Here is a 17,140-nt window from a genome sequence, read left to right on the forward strand (position 1 = left end):
CAAAAACATTCATAGGAATATATGAATTAGTAGGCAGTAATAAAATTGTCTATGCCCAAAACTCATTTTCTTTCATTGTCTTCTCTTGGTGTATAGTTCTTTGGAATTTAACTGTGCATTAAGAGTATTAACATTTTTAATATCCATATTCTATCATATTTACGCTTAATATTTTGTTTAAGCTAGAACGCAACGTATGAGTACGAGTAGGGTACCGAAGGACTCTAATAATAATCAGTACATTGTGTGATTAGTAGTTAAATAAAACCATAACTCAATACTAAAAACAAAATAATCATGAAATTGAATGCTGTAAGCTAAATAATCCAGTTATGTTATGCAGATATATTATTTAGGATCTGTATAATCTTTAAATTAAGATAATTCAACAAATTAATAACTTCCAAAACTTCTAACTTACAAAAAAACTGTTTTAATTTCATTAAATTCTGTCAATACTTTCGTAAAATCGATCTGCACTGATAACGGATGTTGATAGTGGGGTTCCCCTAGTTGATTATGCAATGACGCTATTTCTTCAACAACATTCAAACAGTGGTGTGGTACCACAACTTTAAATCTTCGTACGCATTTAGTGTGAATTTATCAGAAAAAATACGAAACCAAGTACAGCCACTCATAGATTTAATTTCTGATAAGTATACCTAGTTGAGCTATCATGTCTTTCTTTGTTTTCAGAATTGAACATGAGCTCAAAAATAAATACTTTTCCCGTCCCACGTTAGGAATAAAATATTCCCACTTGTTTATAAAAAACTATTGAAAGCTTTCATTTTTTTAAGACAAAAAAAATATCAGTCTGTGATGACTTCTGTAAAAACAACAACAGGCTGTAAATTCCCACTGCTGGGCTAAAGGCCTCCTCTCCCTTCGAGGAGAAGGTTTTGAACACATTCCACCTCACTGTTCCAATGCGGGTTGGTGGAATACACATGTGGCTGAATTGCTATGAAATTTGACACATGCAGGTTTCCTCACGATGTTTTCCTTCACCGCTGAGTACGAGATGAATTATAAAGACAAATTAAGCACATGAATCAGCGGTGCTTGCCTGGGTTTGAACCAGCAAACATCGGTTAAGATGCACGCATTCTAACCACTGGGCCATCTCGACTTGACTTCTATAGGCACTGCTTTATTCTTATACCAAAATATATGATATACTAAACGAAATTATCATGTGAGACTGAGTAAGCATGTAGCATTTATGTCTAAGAAGCAGAAACAAAATCTATTATCATGTTGTTGCGAATATTAAATGCCTCCGATGTATAAAACAGGCCAAGACTGCAACTACACTAAATTAATTGTTTTTTAATGAAATAAGCTTAACAATTACAACTTAATTAGTTTTTAACTATCGACAAACTAGACATATTTTAAGGACGATCGCCACTCATACGAATACACTTAAATATCTAATAATAATAATTTAATGTGGGAGCAGCTTTGTAAGTGAATAGATCTATAGACACACACATAGTTACATAAATTTAAATAATAAGACATATAAGTCTAAATGGTTGTATTTTCATTCATATTCATTCGTTAGTATGTATTCCATCGATAATATCAATTAAAATATATTAAAAAATTCTGCGACAAATTCCAAGAGCGTCAGGTCTATATCCTTCAGGACACTGAGTCGGGACACTTATTATATTTCTTAAAGTGTCATTACTTTCAAGAATGTTTTCATTTCCGTTTTCGTGTTCTTCGCGCTTGGAGATTTGATTATTATGAGTTGCCGATCTTGCCAATGGACTTTTTAATAACATTTCAAATAGCCTCGATTCACTGAAAAGTTTAAAGTATAATTTATTTTCTTAAAATTAGTTAACTATTCATACATTTATTATAATTTTGCTACTTATATTATTAGTTGCTTTGCTATCAGTCGATAACAATTAGTATGTTGTGTTGCAAATAAGATGTAGATACTTATATGTAAATATTTATTTTTATCATGGTTATTTGACATTGTTTTATCATAAGTATTTAAAATTTGTGATTATATATTTTTTTTACATTGATTAGACATACAATGTGTATGAAAATTTATTAATGACGCAGTTTTTATTTTTCTTTTTTTTCTATATAAAAACATTATTATTTTAATATAGGTAAAACAAGACTACAAAAAGGTTTCATTCTTTTGATAAGAGTTTTCGTACCATTCGTCTACCAATAACACAAATATCGAATGAATAAAGAGTGCTTTAAGGCATTGTTTGATAAAACTACAAACAAATGTAAGGAAAGTTTCTAAAGATAAATGTAAAATTGCTTAATCTCCTGTGATTATATATGTAATTTTATAGTAAAACGCTTTCTATTTCGATATAAAACTTAAGGCTTACGCTAAAGCTCCTTTCCAAACATCACGGCATTGTCCATTTATTAATTGTTGACCTGGAGGGCAGTTTGTAGGAACGGTCACCATGTTCATAGGGGTGACATTTTTCCTAAAGATAAACGTAAAATTGCTTAATCTCCTGTGATTATATAGGTAATTTTATATTAAAACGCTTTCTATTTCGATATAAAACTTAGTGCTTACGCTAAAGCTCCTTTCCAAACATCACGGCATTGTCCATTTATTAATTGTTGACCTGGAGGGCAGTTTGTAGGAACGGTCACCATGTTCATAGGGGTGACATTTTTCCCGTATCTAATAAAAATATAAACATTTTTTTAAGAATATAGTAAAAATAAGAGAAATATAATACAAAGCAATTAAAAGATTTTTTTAATAGAATAATATACCACATAGGTGGATCCTCTCCTCGGGGTAAAAAATGACTATTATTTAGGCATTTTTGTTGGTTCATTATTCGTGCAATGAGGTTAAAAACACTGTGTAGGTACTCTGCCTTGCGTTTAACTGTGGTATTGGTGTATATAATATTATGAAATAAAATATTACGCAAATCATATGATTTTAACCATTATCATATTTTAATTATAATTATATTAATATTGGTCGTAACAATCTAATTCATAAACTTTCCCATAAAAAGTCATGAATAAAAATCAATTATCTTTCGTATAATAGTATGCATTGTTATTGGTAATCAGTGCCAAAGGGTAAACAACATTTTAGTCCAAATTATGATTACTTACATCAGTGATCTCGGTAATGGTGTTGTGAGTCCACTTTTCCAAATGTCTCTGCATTGTCCATTTATCAATTCTTGACCCTCAGGACAATTAGGCGGTACGGTAATGACATTCTGGGGAATATTTCCATTAGGCAGTGCTAAAGAAATATTCAAAACACTTAATATTAGAAGATAAAGAAACATCTTCAATAAGGATACAAAAGTTAAGGACAATTAGGTGGTAACTCTTCAAGAAAATATGGCTTACTAGTGTAAAACAGAGTACTCATTTTATTAGTAGTTTTATCAGTTATCTATAATTAATATTATAAAGATAAATCAAAGAAAAAATTGTGATATGCTATCTGTGACGTATCCATTGTGTGGTTATAAAATCATAAGAACAAAGGCATGTAAGTGGTAAACGAATTTATGTCATGTATACTTACCGATGATCAATTCTGATTCGATAATAGGTAGTTAATTAAGTTAAAAACAAAAATTTTCGATGTTTAATTTAAATAAAGTTTAAGTATTTTCGTTGTATTATATTATCATCAATACCTACATATTATAAAACAAATTATTTTCCCGTCTGTATGTCCTTGTATATGCGTAGATCTTAAAACAACGCAAGGAATATTGATGCAGTTTTTTTAAATAAATAAAGTTGTTCAAGAGGATGGTTCGTAATACATAATAGAAAAATACTAATAATTATAGAGCTATCTAATGTGATGTCGTAGTTAAACAAAACATTTTTTGCATTACCATTAAAAAGGTTGGCTGAACTCTATGAGAATCAAAATAATGTAGTACGTACAGTATTGCACACCTTAAAAATAATCATTTTTGTGGATACAGCAGTTATTGTGCCGATAGTTGTTTCAGCGAATGGCCTAATGGCCAAGAGCCTCGACCAACATCTTAAGAGGCTCTCGTTAGGCAGCTGGGTCAAGGGCCTGATGCAGAAGGCAGTACTCCTCGGCACGGCGCGTATTGTGAGGAAGTTCCTCTCTTTGGAGCCCTGACCACCGCACCGGTGGCTTAGACCCTGTTCCCGCCACTGGTTGGCCTCTGTTTTTTATATTTTTAAATATATTTTATACATCTGTTTGTATTTTATATTTGTAAATGTATTTGTAAAATGTAATATTATATGAGTAAGAATAAATAAATAAAGATCATTTTTTATTCTTTACTTTTTACGGGAAGTAATACATCAATAATACTTATTTAATTATGTACCTTAAATACATTGCATTTAACATAGATCACCCTTTACAAGATGTAATTTGAATATTTTCGAAGATATTACAGATTTAAAATGTAGTGACAGTCGTTTGTATTGGTTATGGCAAAAAATTCTGAATGTTCTATGAAAAGGCATTTTATTGAATACTAGCTATGCCCGCGACCTTGTACGCCTCTGAATATAAAAAAGAAATATTATTGTAGCCTAAGTTATTCCCTATTATATCAGTTATCTACGAGTGAAAGTCCCGTCAAAATCGGTTCAGCCGTTTCAGAGATTAGCCGGAACAAAAAAATAACAGACAGGCCGATCGATAAAAATTGAAAAAAATATTATTTTGGTATATGTACCGTGTATTAATATATATGTGTATGTATGTATGTATAAGCAAAAAGGGCTTTTTTACATACGAACACTCCAATTTTATTACATGTATATGTAGATGTAGTATCAGTATTGCACCGGTGCCAAATTGGGTGGGTAAAATACTCATTTTTAGAAAAATGTTAATAGGTCTTTTCATTTGTTCGTTTGTTTTCTGTTTGATTTAGATACATATTTTTCGTTTTAATTACAATTTTCTTAAGTTTAGGTCAATCTCCCGACACTATGAATCATAAACAAAAACAAAAAAGAAATCGAATTGAAGCAAAAACATGAGTTGTTTATTTTTTACGTAAAAATATTTATAAAACTTATGTATTTGTAGGAACAACTTGCCCTGGCGACAATCTATTTCCTTTTATTGGATTTTAAGTGTTTACGTGGAATTAGCAATCAATTACTTTACGTTTGATAGATAGCTTATACACTTATGATTCATAAGAAGACACACAATGTACAATTTTATAAGGTCGATTACATGAGGGACGTTTCTAAGTATTATTAATTAATCAAAGTTTTTTGAATCCATACAATGACTACGGGTTGCAGCCGAATAGGCTTGTCCACTGGGGAAGTATCTACTATCTCACTAAAAAGTGGTAGCTAAACTTCTGTGTCTCCGTTCGGTATGTGAAAGTCCCGGAATCTTATCTCCTTCCTCTCCTAAAACATCATGGTTGAGCAGAGTTCAGTACCTTCAGGCATTACGGTGGAGAATTTCTCTCTTAGCTCAGGATACCTAAACATTGATGCCCAGGCTGCTTTCCGAATTCGCGGGACACATTCTCTTCTTTTTGGTCCTTTGCACAGCATTGGGGTCAGATTTGTTTTCAATTGATCCAAACGTTGTCCCTTATTCACCGATGTGGTGCTTCAGGGTATGGGTCTATATATTTTGCGATAGTGCCCATCTTTGACGACCTCCATGGTCGAGTGGTGTGTACACCGGTTTTCATGGGTACGCCACTCTGAGGTCCCGGGTTCGATTCCCGGTCGAGTCGATGTAGATTACCATTAGTTTTCTACGTTGTCTTGGGTCTGGGTGTTTGTGGTACCGTCGTTACTTCTGATTTCCATAACACAAGTGCTTAAGCTACTTACATTGGGATCAGAGTAATGTATGTGATGTTGTCTCATATTTATTTATTATTTATTTATTTGGCAATTCTTAACCTTGATAGTGGTTTTGGCTTGTAAGAGGGGATGCTATCAAGCCTAGACGAACGCGTCGTTATAAAAATGGGAACGTTACCGGGTCTGGGCTAATAAATAAGCGTCTCGTAATAGGTATAAATACCAGCGTATTGGAAATACAACTTTGTATCTAGGTTCTTGAAAAACATCACTGCTAAGGCGAAGACTGAGCACGTTAGCAAAATTACTAATTGGTACGTCTTTGGGAAAGAAAAGTTTTTTTTTGTAAGTAAGTCTAATCATAATTGATCACTATATTAATCGGAAAATATGAGAAAAGTTATTTAATTGCATTAAATAAATCTCACAATTTTACTGCATCAATTTTGAACTCCGTTTTCGCATAAAAATGCAACCCAAAACTTTTATATGTCGATAGATAATATAGCTTATACCAGCAGACCATAGGCTTCCACTGGTACAGGTTTCCTGAAACAACCTTTATTTTATTAATACATATTATATAGGTATTCTATAATACGTATTAATTAAAATAATGACCTTATAAAATTACAAAAATTGACACTCAAATTACACACATACTTATAATTTAGAAACTTTTGTCTAGAGATCTTTAAACTTATATTTCCATATAATAAATAAGTTGCGATCTTGTGATATGTGATTGAGTAAATTACATTACGATATATGGTGCATTACACCGTATTGCATAACATGGCAATATTTTTCTTAGTTTTATATATATTAAAGGTACTACTACTATTAAGATTAACATACAATAGGTATAGAAATACATAACAGACATACCATACCCTCATGACAAGGCAAAGTCTAATTTCCCAATTGAACTATAAGAGTTGTTTCAAAATTGAATAAGCACAAACATTGTAAACAACTTTGAGATTTGATCTTTATGCCAATGGCATAAGGACCTTTAAATTTATCCTCAATATTTACAGCGGTAACAAGGGCAAATGACATTTCCGCTGAAGATGAAGAGTTACTATTGAAACACACCACGTTTTAGAAGATTTTTTTTAAATAAAAGTATTTTCTTAAAATAGTCCAAAATGACTACAGAACTTCATGTGTAATTCGTAAAAATATATTTCTATAAAAAAATGTTTCAAATTGATTCAATATTTGTACCAAGATTTCAAAAACATATAAAATGTAACCTATTTGCTACATGATTATACTTATTGGTACATATGTTTCTAGTCATTATCGATGCTAAATAATTATTGATTTTAAGATAAAAAACAAGTAAGTTCTTATCAAATTTCTAGCTAAATTTATAAAATAAACGAAGGATTTCGTTTCTTACGTAATTTTAATAAAAATCAACAATAAGATTATTTTATATAATATACGATATTCAATAAATGACGGATATTTTTATTAGAGTTACCTACTGAAATTTTTTTCCTTACTTTTTATTAAAAGATTTGTTTTGTTGTAGCTACCACGGCAACTTTATTGATTCGATGAAAACAGTTGTTTGCGCGTGTCAAGTTGTAACCTCGATGCAAAGGTAGACCTCCTCACAATAATAACATATATTAGCTCACCTAGGGTGGGTGACCAACTATAACGTTCCAGAAACACATTGCGTTGAACAATTGCGTTGATCACACGTCGTTAAAGTGTACGGATAGTAGTATTTGGTTTGGTTATCTCTATATAAAAGTATATCTATAATTCGTGAAAATGATGAAAAAGACGTTATATTTGACATTTATTGTGCTTCTTGTGGTAGTGACTAACATCGAATCCAAAAGAAGCATGTCTCGAAGTCGAAGTTCGGGGTCTGGCCGCAGTACAGGTAGAAAAACGAATACAAATTCGCAACCAGCGCCTACTCCCTTAAGCCACTCCCAAGCTTCCGCACCCAAACCGTCTTTGTTTGGATGGCAAGAAAAACCAGCTCAGAAAAGTCATAACCAAGGTCACTCGTATCCGCAAACTAATACTGGCCTTTCTGGAAATAATCAACCAAAAACACCTCATCAAGAAAATATTCAAAGGAGCAATGTACCTCTGCAACAATCTGTTAATCCAGCGCAGACAAGTCAATCAGGTCATTCATATCCACAAAGTAATACTGGCCTTTCTGGAAACAGTCCACCAAAAACATCTCAACAAGAAAACATCCAAAGAAGTAACGTACCGTTACAGCAATCTGGAAATTCTCCGCAGAACAGTCAATCGGGGGCTTCATATCCAATTTCAAATGGTCTATCTGGAAATTCTGGTTCTGGTACCGGATACCCACAAGGATCAGGGTTATCAGGTTCCAACTCTGCACCTCTTTCTAATCAAGGAATGAACTCACCCAATAACTTCAGACCTCAAGCATCTCCTACAAATAGTTTTAACAATAATAACCAACCCCAACATGGACCACCACCGCCACCATATTCAAGCTTAGGAAATAACTACAACAATCATCATCAAGGACCTCCTCCACCTTACACAAATTACGGAGGTCATGGAGGTTATGGAGGACATGGAGGCTATGGAGGACATGGAGGATATGGCGGATCATACGGACCACAGTCACCTGGCTATTTTGGAGGTTATGCTAATAATGGCAAGAACTTCGGAGGCGTAAGTCAAACACGAAGTGCTTTAACTGGAGTTGGTATTGCTGGTGCTGGAATAGGCACTGTATTAACAGGCTTGGCTTTATGGAATCTGGCTAGATCGACTGGTCGTCATCATCACACAGTAATTTATGATAACCGAGGGCAACCGATTGCTGTTGCCCCTGAAAATAGCACAACACCAGTTTCAGATCCTTTCTTAGCCAATTTAGTTAACTGTACATTAACTATAAATACGGATAATGCGACAGAAGTACTTGCAATACCTTGCTCTATTGCGACTTCATTCACTCCGGATGCTGATGTGAAGGATTTAGGTATGGATAACATTAATAAAGAAGATAATACAAAGTGTACGATTACCGTTGTTACAAAGGAAGGAAAAGAATTTATGACCACTATACCTTGTTCTACCCTTCTTAAATCAGCAGCGGAAAATAATGTTACGGAACCACCAATTGATTTAAATTCAACGAACATAGAAACCTTCACGACGGCTCCTGCTGAAGATAAGATATCTTCTGAAATTCCGACTGCTTTAAAACTTTCAAATATACCTGAAAACACCAGCAGCGAACATGCTCTACCTAATTGTACACAAGAACCAGGAGAAATCAGAGATCCGATTAATCCCTGTTACAGTGTTAAGCATAATCTTACTGTTATTCCTTTGCAACCAAATGAAAAATAATTCCTTTTTTAATGCTAGTTAAAGTACTAAAGTACTGATTCGTTTAAATGATTTGTCGATTATTATTATGGTAAGCCTACAGATGAAATATTATACTATAACAATAAAATAGAATCGGACCACTCTTTAAGTTGTATAAAATTATTAAAATGACTTTTAGTATAATTTTCGACTTGGAAATATTATATGACATAAACTTATATATAAGTATTGATAACATAATAATCGAGTACCATTAAATTTTGAGATTATGAAATATTTTGGTTGTATTTCGAAGCAACTTATAAAATTTTATATGTATCTATTACTACAGTTTGCCAGAAAAATACTGATTGTATCTTATGATTAGTTTTGAATGTAACAGTTACCACTAATATAGTATTTTTGTAGAAAAAAATCTATGTAGAAGTCGTTGGATATTGTAAAGTAAAACTTAGCCTACATTTTACCTACTTATAAAATGTATAGTAATTAAATTATAACCAATAACACAATGATGTAAATTCTGAATCAAATAATATAAAAAGTTATTCTCTTTATTTTTTTTTATTTTAGAACACCTAACATTAATTATAATGTACTATTAGCCTTGTCATTTTTTATGTATTTTAATGTTCAAAAGTTGTCTCTATTTATATCTTTAGAAATATTAATAATTACTTTTCAGGTTTTTCTATTTTACATTTTTAATTTCGTTTTACTTGTATCGAAAACTAACTGTTGTAATTACAACGTATATAATTATATAATCAGCGATAAACTTAAGAAATCTGGATTTTATCATTAAGGACTAACATTCAAAGAGTGTTTATTAAAGGATGGGAAACTTTTACATAGAAAATGTAAAAGAACTTTTAAAGTAAATATCATCATTAGTAGTAATCATTTCTCAAAATGTATTAGCCATCTGGGTAGTACAAAGTACTACGGAATGGGTTATTTATTTAGGATTTTGTAGGTATGTAAAAAATACCAATTAGCAGAATTATTTCATGTGATTGATTTTAAATAATCTTATCACAAAACCTGTACATATTATACATATTATACTCTAAAAAAATATTAACAAATCACGAGAAGAACAAGTACATATATGTAATAACAAATCAGCAACGTCTCATGAGTCATTGATGCGAATTCGCCGATAATTAATTTTAACACTTTACATACATTTCAAAATGTAAGTGAAACGAGAAGGTTGAATTAAAGAAGATAATCCGCAGTCAGACACGCAAAAGCTTAATTTAAAATTGTCAACCAATCTTGGTATTATAGTTATTAGTATTTAATGAGATTTGACAGTTATTTTGTTATACAGGTCTTTTTTCCATTGTTTATTATTATGATATGATAAAGGTAGTCGGTAGGTAGCGCATTGGTGATATAAAAAAAGTTTAATATCTGATTACTGATATCTCCTACCAATTACAATCTCCGTCACGATACGAGATTATTAACTATTTTGTTGGTTTTGTTGCCCTTAACAATTTAGATTATATTTTAATTTTTCATCTACTGTTGATGCCTTTGATGATTTTGTGTAATGTCTATAGAGTAAAGACTTTGTTTCCGGTCTAAACTATAACGAGAAAGTATAACCTGTAGAAGTCATTACCAATAATATTCACTTCACGCACTTGTCTGTTTCACGTAGAATTTAGGGAATGGTAAAACCGGGTCTTTTAGTTAGTAGGTGCATTTGAAACTATTTTATTTCTTTCTTGATTTAGAATCTGAGTAAAACAAATTTAGTATTACAAAGGATAATTTCTAAAAAATATAATAGTTTTTTTGTAACTTTAACCACTTAAGTAATGAAAAACTTATGAATTTCCTGAATTTTTTAGCCACTTGTATTGAAGGTGGGCAACACTACTCTCCAGGCCCCAGTCGTCACTCAGTGATGCCAACTTTGTAGTTTTTGTACTTTATGTTAATAGCAGCAACACTTTGTAGGAGTTGTCATTTTTGACAAATTGGCAATGACAATTACAGTAAACACGCAAATCAACGCAACTGTATATTGCATACAGTTATTGGTATTTACATAAACTGCTCTATTTACTTAATCAGTTTATTTAGTAGCGCAAATTCTAGATAAATACAATGAACGCAACTTAAAAATTAGATTATAAAATTCATAAAACATAATAAAATGTATTGTTTTTATATCAATTCTCATTTGGAAAACGTGTTGCATTTTTAAAAAACACAATAAATATTGAATTATACGTTCATATTTTGTGTCTAAATTAATTTGTAAAAGGTAAACAGTGGAAACTCTGTACATAACAAAAATATGTCGGACCCTACCATTCAGACATTCTGCTGCCACCATACCGGAAATAAAGAAGATTTGGCAATTAGGATTATGGATGAATTTAATACCGAATCATATAACATAGTTTGTTTAGTGTCTTCGAGTATTGGAATTCTTGGTTCTATGTATCAGGTATAAACTTAAACAGTCACAAGAAATAGAATTGGTATTTGATAATGATATTCTATATTTTTTAATGCACCTTTTAATGTTAATAGATTTTTCCAAGACGAATACCCAGTTTCTTCCAAAGATGGCATAGCTTATCTTCTAAGCGAGGACGACATATTATAATTTGGTTAGCTGTAGCAGATTTGTTTGCTTCTCTTGGTAAGTAATTTAAAACAATAATAAATATTTTTATGAAAATCTTGAAATGTTTCTGAAGACTATTTTCTTCACAATTTTATAGGAGTCCTCGTCCGATCTTCCCTGTGGTTACAATATAAAAACATAATGCCTATGCCTAATGATGATGTTAGTGTTTTGTTTTGCAGCATAATATCTGTAAGTTAATTACATTGTATATTATTTAGTAACTGAAACATTGCATTAAATACAAACAATTCTTGTGCATCAAACTTTCTATTAAATATTCAAAATATGTTTCAGGCTTGGACTCAGTATTTCTACACAGCTACTTGGTTTTGGACGTTATTCTATGCAATAGACATATGGCATTCTATTAAAGGTCACGAGTCTTATCCAGTACTTTATCACTCCTTGGCTTGGGGTATACCAGCTGTAACAACAAGCATTGGCTTGTCTATTCTCTATATTCCAAATGCTAGGTAAATTTATTTATTTTATTCTCCACTGACAAAATTTTCTAGTTAGATCAATTGCAATGTACAATCATTCTACATCATATACAACATCTTATTTGTATTTTAGGATTTTTCCTAAGGATTGTTGGGTCTATAACTCTAGTAATCAAGAAATATACCTATACATTACATTATATAAAATTTTCTATAAACCATGCATGCTTTTCTTACCAAATAATCAATATGCATGTATGCAAGTAATTGAAGAATTTTATTGAATGCAAGAAGTTTATCTCAAATAATTTCATTTTCAATATTACAGTTTCTAAATTGTAATATACACAATGCAATAGTATAAACGTGTTATTTGTTTTTCAAATTATTTAAATTTACAGATGTCATAATATAAAATCAGTTTCAACTGCATTTTTACGAATTCTTCCGAACTACTGTGCAACATATTTACCCATTGCTATTGTTATGGTGGTCAATCCTGTTATCTACCTTTTAGCTAGTAAAAAAATAGAAATGGCTGTTGCTCTACCATTGGCTCAGGTAACTTTTCACTTTTTGTGTTTCATATTGTCTGTCATATGTTAGACACTAATAATGATAGATTTGAGTTTCATATATGTAGTTTGTGTTATTTATTATGTAATGTGTATTCTTATTAAGGTTTGTTATATTATGATTGTCCTTAGGGATTTTGTTTAATTATTATCATTATTATAATTAGTTTTCTAACTAAAATAAGAGTTTATTAAATTATCTTGAGTTAATAAACACACAAATTACACTCTGAACAGTTTTTATGCATTGAATTTTATGTCTTATGATCTTTTTTTAAAAATGATTTTTTTTTTTTATCATTTTGCAGTTTACAAGCAAGGAGAGGAGGGTAGTTGATACATTAAGATTAAAATTCTTTTTGATAAACGCAGTATTTTATATATGTTGGTTACCAAACTTGGTAAATGGTATCTTGGTATGGACAATGTGGTTTAACATGCCTGTTAAAGTCATTATTATAATATGGTATATTATGGTAAGTGACACATTAGTTAAATAAATACTGCTATATATTCCATTCCAATGAAATTAATAGTAAAGATAAACAAATCTCTTTTAGATTACACATTATTAATAGTAATAAATCACTATTCCAACCTTTTATCCAAATGATATATGTAAGTGACTCAACCCTCTAATAGAAGGACAACAAATTATGGTAGTATTATTATAGTGTGGATAGTAATTATCCTGATATTAATCTATATATATATATAATCTAAATAGGACCAAAAAAACTAAGAATACAGCTGTTTCATTCTAACGGCTGCAGTTTTTACGATTACAAAACACATTTATAGTTTTATTTAATATAAAATATATACTTAATACATATTCTTTGTTTCCAGGCTTTTCTGAATCCCATGCAAGCTTTATTGAATGCTTTGGTATATCGGAAGTGGGCACCTATCGAGAGTAAATTCAGTCCGACGTTAGTAAATTTACAAAAAGATTTCAGCTTCCACGATGAACAGTCGCCACTTCTCGGCTCGGAACCGCCAAGATTACCAATGTCACCAATACCTCCAGCTATAAATAATTATGCAACTTTGTGATTTGTTTTTTGTTTTGTATTTGAATACGTGTGTATTGAGTGCGTGTGTATTTTTGTGATAATTTTATTAATACATTTTGCATTTATGTACTTGTTTTATGTTGTTACTGCCATGACGTAGTGTGCCAATAACACATTAACAAAAGATTTACCGTAAAATCTACTTTCCGGTAAATCTTAAAACCTAATATTACGTCAAAGTAATGGTGAATTATAATGAAAAATAATAGAATAGAATATATTTATTTGAAACACAGGCACAGGTATTACAATAAAAAAGGATCAAGAGAAACAAAAAAATCTACGAACTAACTAAAACTAAGACAATAAATCCAAAAACAATTATGTGCGTAGACATGTACACATGGAATGCCTGCAAATATGCCGTGTCCCAAACAGGCGGACCATTCAGCGAAATATGGGTCCTAAAAAAAAACCCAATGTTGATTTTCAATGGTCACCTTTTTGTCGTATTCATCGCTGTGACGGGCAGCGACAAAGACAGCTAACGACGAAAGACTAAAGACAAATAGCTCAGCTAAATAGAAACTCCTCTGCATGGATGGCTTAAAAACTCACGATCTCTGATGAACTATATGATGCTCAGTTGCAAATACAAATTCAAATGCGTATTGACTAAAAATAGTTTTCTACAGTATTTACTATTTTAAAATTGACCATATTGTTAATCTCTCTCTATCATTGAATTATTTAAGCATTTCTTACTTCACAAAACGATATTCTATAATTAAAAACTAACACAAATGACAAGACAAAAGGTCACATGTATGTAAACACTGCTGGGCTAAGCCTTTCCCTTGAGGATAATGTTAGGAGCTAATCCCATCATTTTGCTGCAACGCGGATTGGTGAATACACATGTTGCAAAATTTCGTTAAAATTACATACATGCAGGCTTCTCCTTCACCGCCAAGCATAAGATGAATTATAAACACAAAGTTCATGTAAATTCAGTGGTACTTGCATGAGTTTGAACACGTAACCATTGGTCAAGATGCATGCGTTCTAAACAAGGCCATTTCGGCTCTTCAGTATGTAAACAATACAATATAACCACGGCCGTAGGCAGGGGGATGGTTTTGGGGGTTCAAAAGCCCCCGAAATTTTTTCGCTAAGTCAAGAAAAGTCGCGGTTATCGTACTATCAAAAAAATGTTTTGCGCTAATTAAGCAAAAACGCAAGTATTTATTAATTTCTTCAAAAAGTTAGGCCGTCTAGCCTTTAGTCTAGTTACGACAATAAATCTAAACATAATCAATTAATTTACGCACGGACTAGAGGCATGATAATAATCATACAGCATTCATTTTTGATTTTATTAAGGTACTATTTTTTATGTCATAATGTCATGTTAGTAGTTTTAGGTACCAAAGAGGATAAACCTTTTACAGAGTACCATTACATTTTGAAATGTGTAAGACTGATTGTAATATTTCTGATACATTCTGTATATATTTTATGGAAGACTGCTTTGGTGGATCCGTTCCCTAAATAGGGTAATCGCTCAGACCCCTCCAATTATAGGCCTATAGCCATCACCTTCTTGTTCTCCAAGTGGAGTCAATTATAAACTGCCAGCTTTTGCGATTCCATCGGGGTCGTTCAGGCGGTGATCTTCTAGTTTACCTTAATCACAGATGGGCTAAATTGAGAGCAAGGGGGAGGCATTGGCGGCCAGATTGGATATAGCGATTGTGCAAATGGATCACCAACTTTTGGCAGATCGGAGCATTAAAGTCGTTATCTATTGTGCATATAAAATTCTTCAATGCTGGTGTTCCACAAGCCTGCGTTCTATCATCCAAACTGTTTTTCCTGGATATCGATGACTTGTAAATACAAATCTCTAACATTCACTGCTGTGCAAACGAGAGCACCGTTGATGTTGAAGGCGGGCTAAACTTAATTCACTTCAACTCCAAAATAAGGCAAATTTGCGCGTTAACCACTAAAAAATTACGTTTTGTCGTATCTCCACGATTTCAGAACATTCCGATAGCCGCCACAGCTATTATCGGAATGCTTGACGTGGATATTTCGAGCCTCGTTCAGTTCCGCAGTCAATCAAAATATCAAAATCAAAATAAACTTTAGTCAAGTAGGTTTTTTAAGCACTTCTGCAAGCTTCAATTAAGTGAAGCTACCACCGGTTCGGAAAATAGATTCTACCGAGAAGAACTGGCAAGAAACTCAGTAGTTACTCTTTTTTAACATTTAAAAAATACAACGTCATGTTAATTAAATACAATTATTTAAATTAATGTATCCTGCTTGGAAGTCAACAGGTATTAACTCCACACTTTTTTATCATCTATAAAATCTTGTATCGAATAATATGCTTTTTCTACCAATGTATTTTTTACAAACGATTTGAATTTACTAAACGGCAAAGTTAAAAATGTCTGCGGAATTTTATTACAATTGAAACGCAAAGCCAAATTGGCATAAAAAATCTGGATGTGGAATGTGTAGAAAGACATTATTTCAAGTCGGCCCATCGCCTAAGATATATAAGGCGCAAAATCTGCCCCACATGGAATACTGCTCTCACCCTTGTGTAAGTGTTCCTCACTACCAGCTCTTTCCATTTGAGCGTATCCAATGCAGATCGGCTCGAATTATCGACGATGAAGCCCTTTCCGACCTGCTTGATCCTTTCCTTTTGCGTAGAGAGGTTGGATCACTCTGCACCCTCAAGATATTTTCTACCTCGCACAACCATTCTGTGGAACCAGCTTTCGCCGCCAGCTTTTTTTTTTCAAACTCAAACTCAAATTCCTTTATTCAATATAGAAGCATTACACTTACTTATTGATTGTCAAATAAACACTACCACCGGTTCGGAAAAAGGAACATCCTGACCTGAGAAGAACCGGTGAAAGAAACTCAGCGGGTCTTTTTGTTTTGTTTTTTTTTTTTTTTTTTGTCAAATTAATAAGATACATAGTAGTATATGATTAGAAATAGCCAGGAGGCGATCGTTTCATTCCCAAGGTGTGCTATCAAACATAAACTCGCTAATTGTATAGTAACCTTTTGCACACAAGCGTTCCTTAACAATTTTTTTACATTTGGCAACAGAAGCATTTTGAACGCTTTCTGGGATCCTGTTGTAGAAGCGTATACATTGCCCCACAAAAGAGTTACTGACTCTATGCAGTCGAGTAACAAGATTGTGTTTGTTCCTTGTACCAA

At 32.2% G+C, this 17,140-nt stretch overlaps 3 protein-coding genes across 4 annotated transcripts; 2 read left to right on the top strand and 1 right to left on the bottom strand.

Annotated features, from left to right (window-relative positions):
* Positions 1 to 1,531: 1,531 nt before the first annotated feature.
* On the bottom strand, positions 1,532 to 3,403 carry LOC124533631. 2 transcript variants are annotated; one of them, XM_047109034.1, is made up of 4 exons: positions 3,145 to 3,401; positions 2,582 to 2,692; positions 2,382 to 2,486; positions 1,532 to 1,818 (listed from the first exon to the last, which is right to left on the bottom strand). In XM_047109034.1, the coding sequence occupies exons 1-4, from the start codon at positions 3,324 to 3,326 to the stop codon at positions 1,608 to 1,610; spliced, it is 609 nt and encodes a 202-aa protein (XP_046964990.1). In that variant the 5' UTR covers positions 3,327 to 3,401; the 3' UTR covers positions 1,532 to 1,607. The 2 variants fall into 2 exon arrangements, with proteins under 2 accessions (XP_046964990.1, XP_046964991.1); XM_047109035.1 differs by lacking the exon at positions 2,382 to 2,486 and having other exon boundaries at positions 3,145 to 3,403.
* Positions 3,404 to 7,491: 4,088 nt separating this feature from the next.
* On the top strand, positions 7,492 to 9,750 carry LOC124533877 (uncharacterized protein DDB_G0283357-like). Its single transcript, XM_047109425.1, has one exon. It carries the CDS (start codon positions 7,627 to 7,629, stop codon positions 9,211 to 9,213), a length of 1,587 nt encoding a protein of 528 aa, XP_046965381.1. The 5' UTR covers positions 7,492 to 7,626; the 3' UTR covers positions 9,214 to 9,750.
* Positions 9,751 to 11,181: 1,431 nt separating this feature from the next.
* Positions 11,182 to 14,010, top strand: LOC124533812 (G-protein coupled receptor 143-like). The gene is made up of 7 exons (XM_047109331.1): positions 11,182 to 11,665; positions 11,752 to 11,863; positions 11,946 to 12,040; positions 12,146 to 12,324; positions 12,696 to 12,855; positions 13,178 to 13,345; positions 13,719 to 14,010. Exons 1-7 carry the CDS (start codon positions 11,513 to 11,515, stop codon positions 13,923 to 13,925), a joined length of 1,074 nt encoding a protein of 357 aa, XP_046965287.1. The 5' UTR covers positions 11,182 to 11,512; the 3' UTR covers positions 13,926 to 14,010.
* Positions 14,011 to 17,140: the final 3,130 nt, after the last annotated feature.

Source organism: Vanessa cardui, chromosome 11 (assembly GCF_905220365.1).
Source record: "Vanessa cardui chromosome 11, ilVanCard2.1, whole genome shotgun sequence".
Lineage (NCBI taxonomy): Eukaryota > Metazoa > Arthropoda > Insecta > Lepidoptera > Nymphalidae > Vanessa > Vanessa cardui.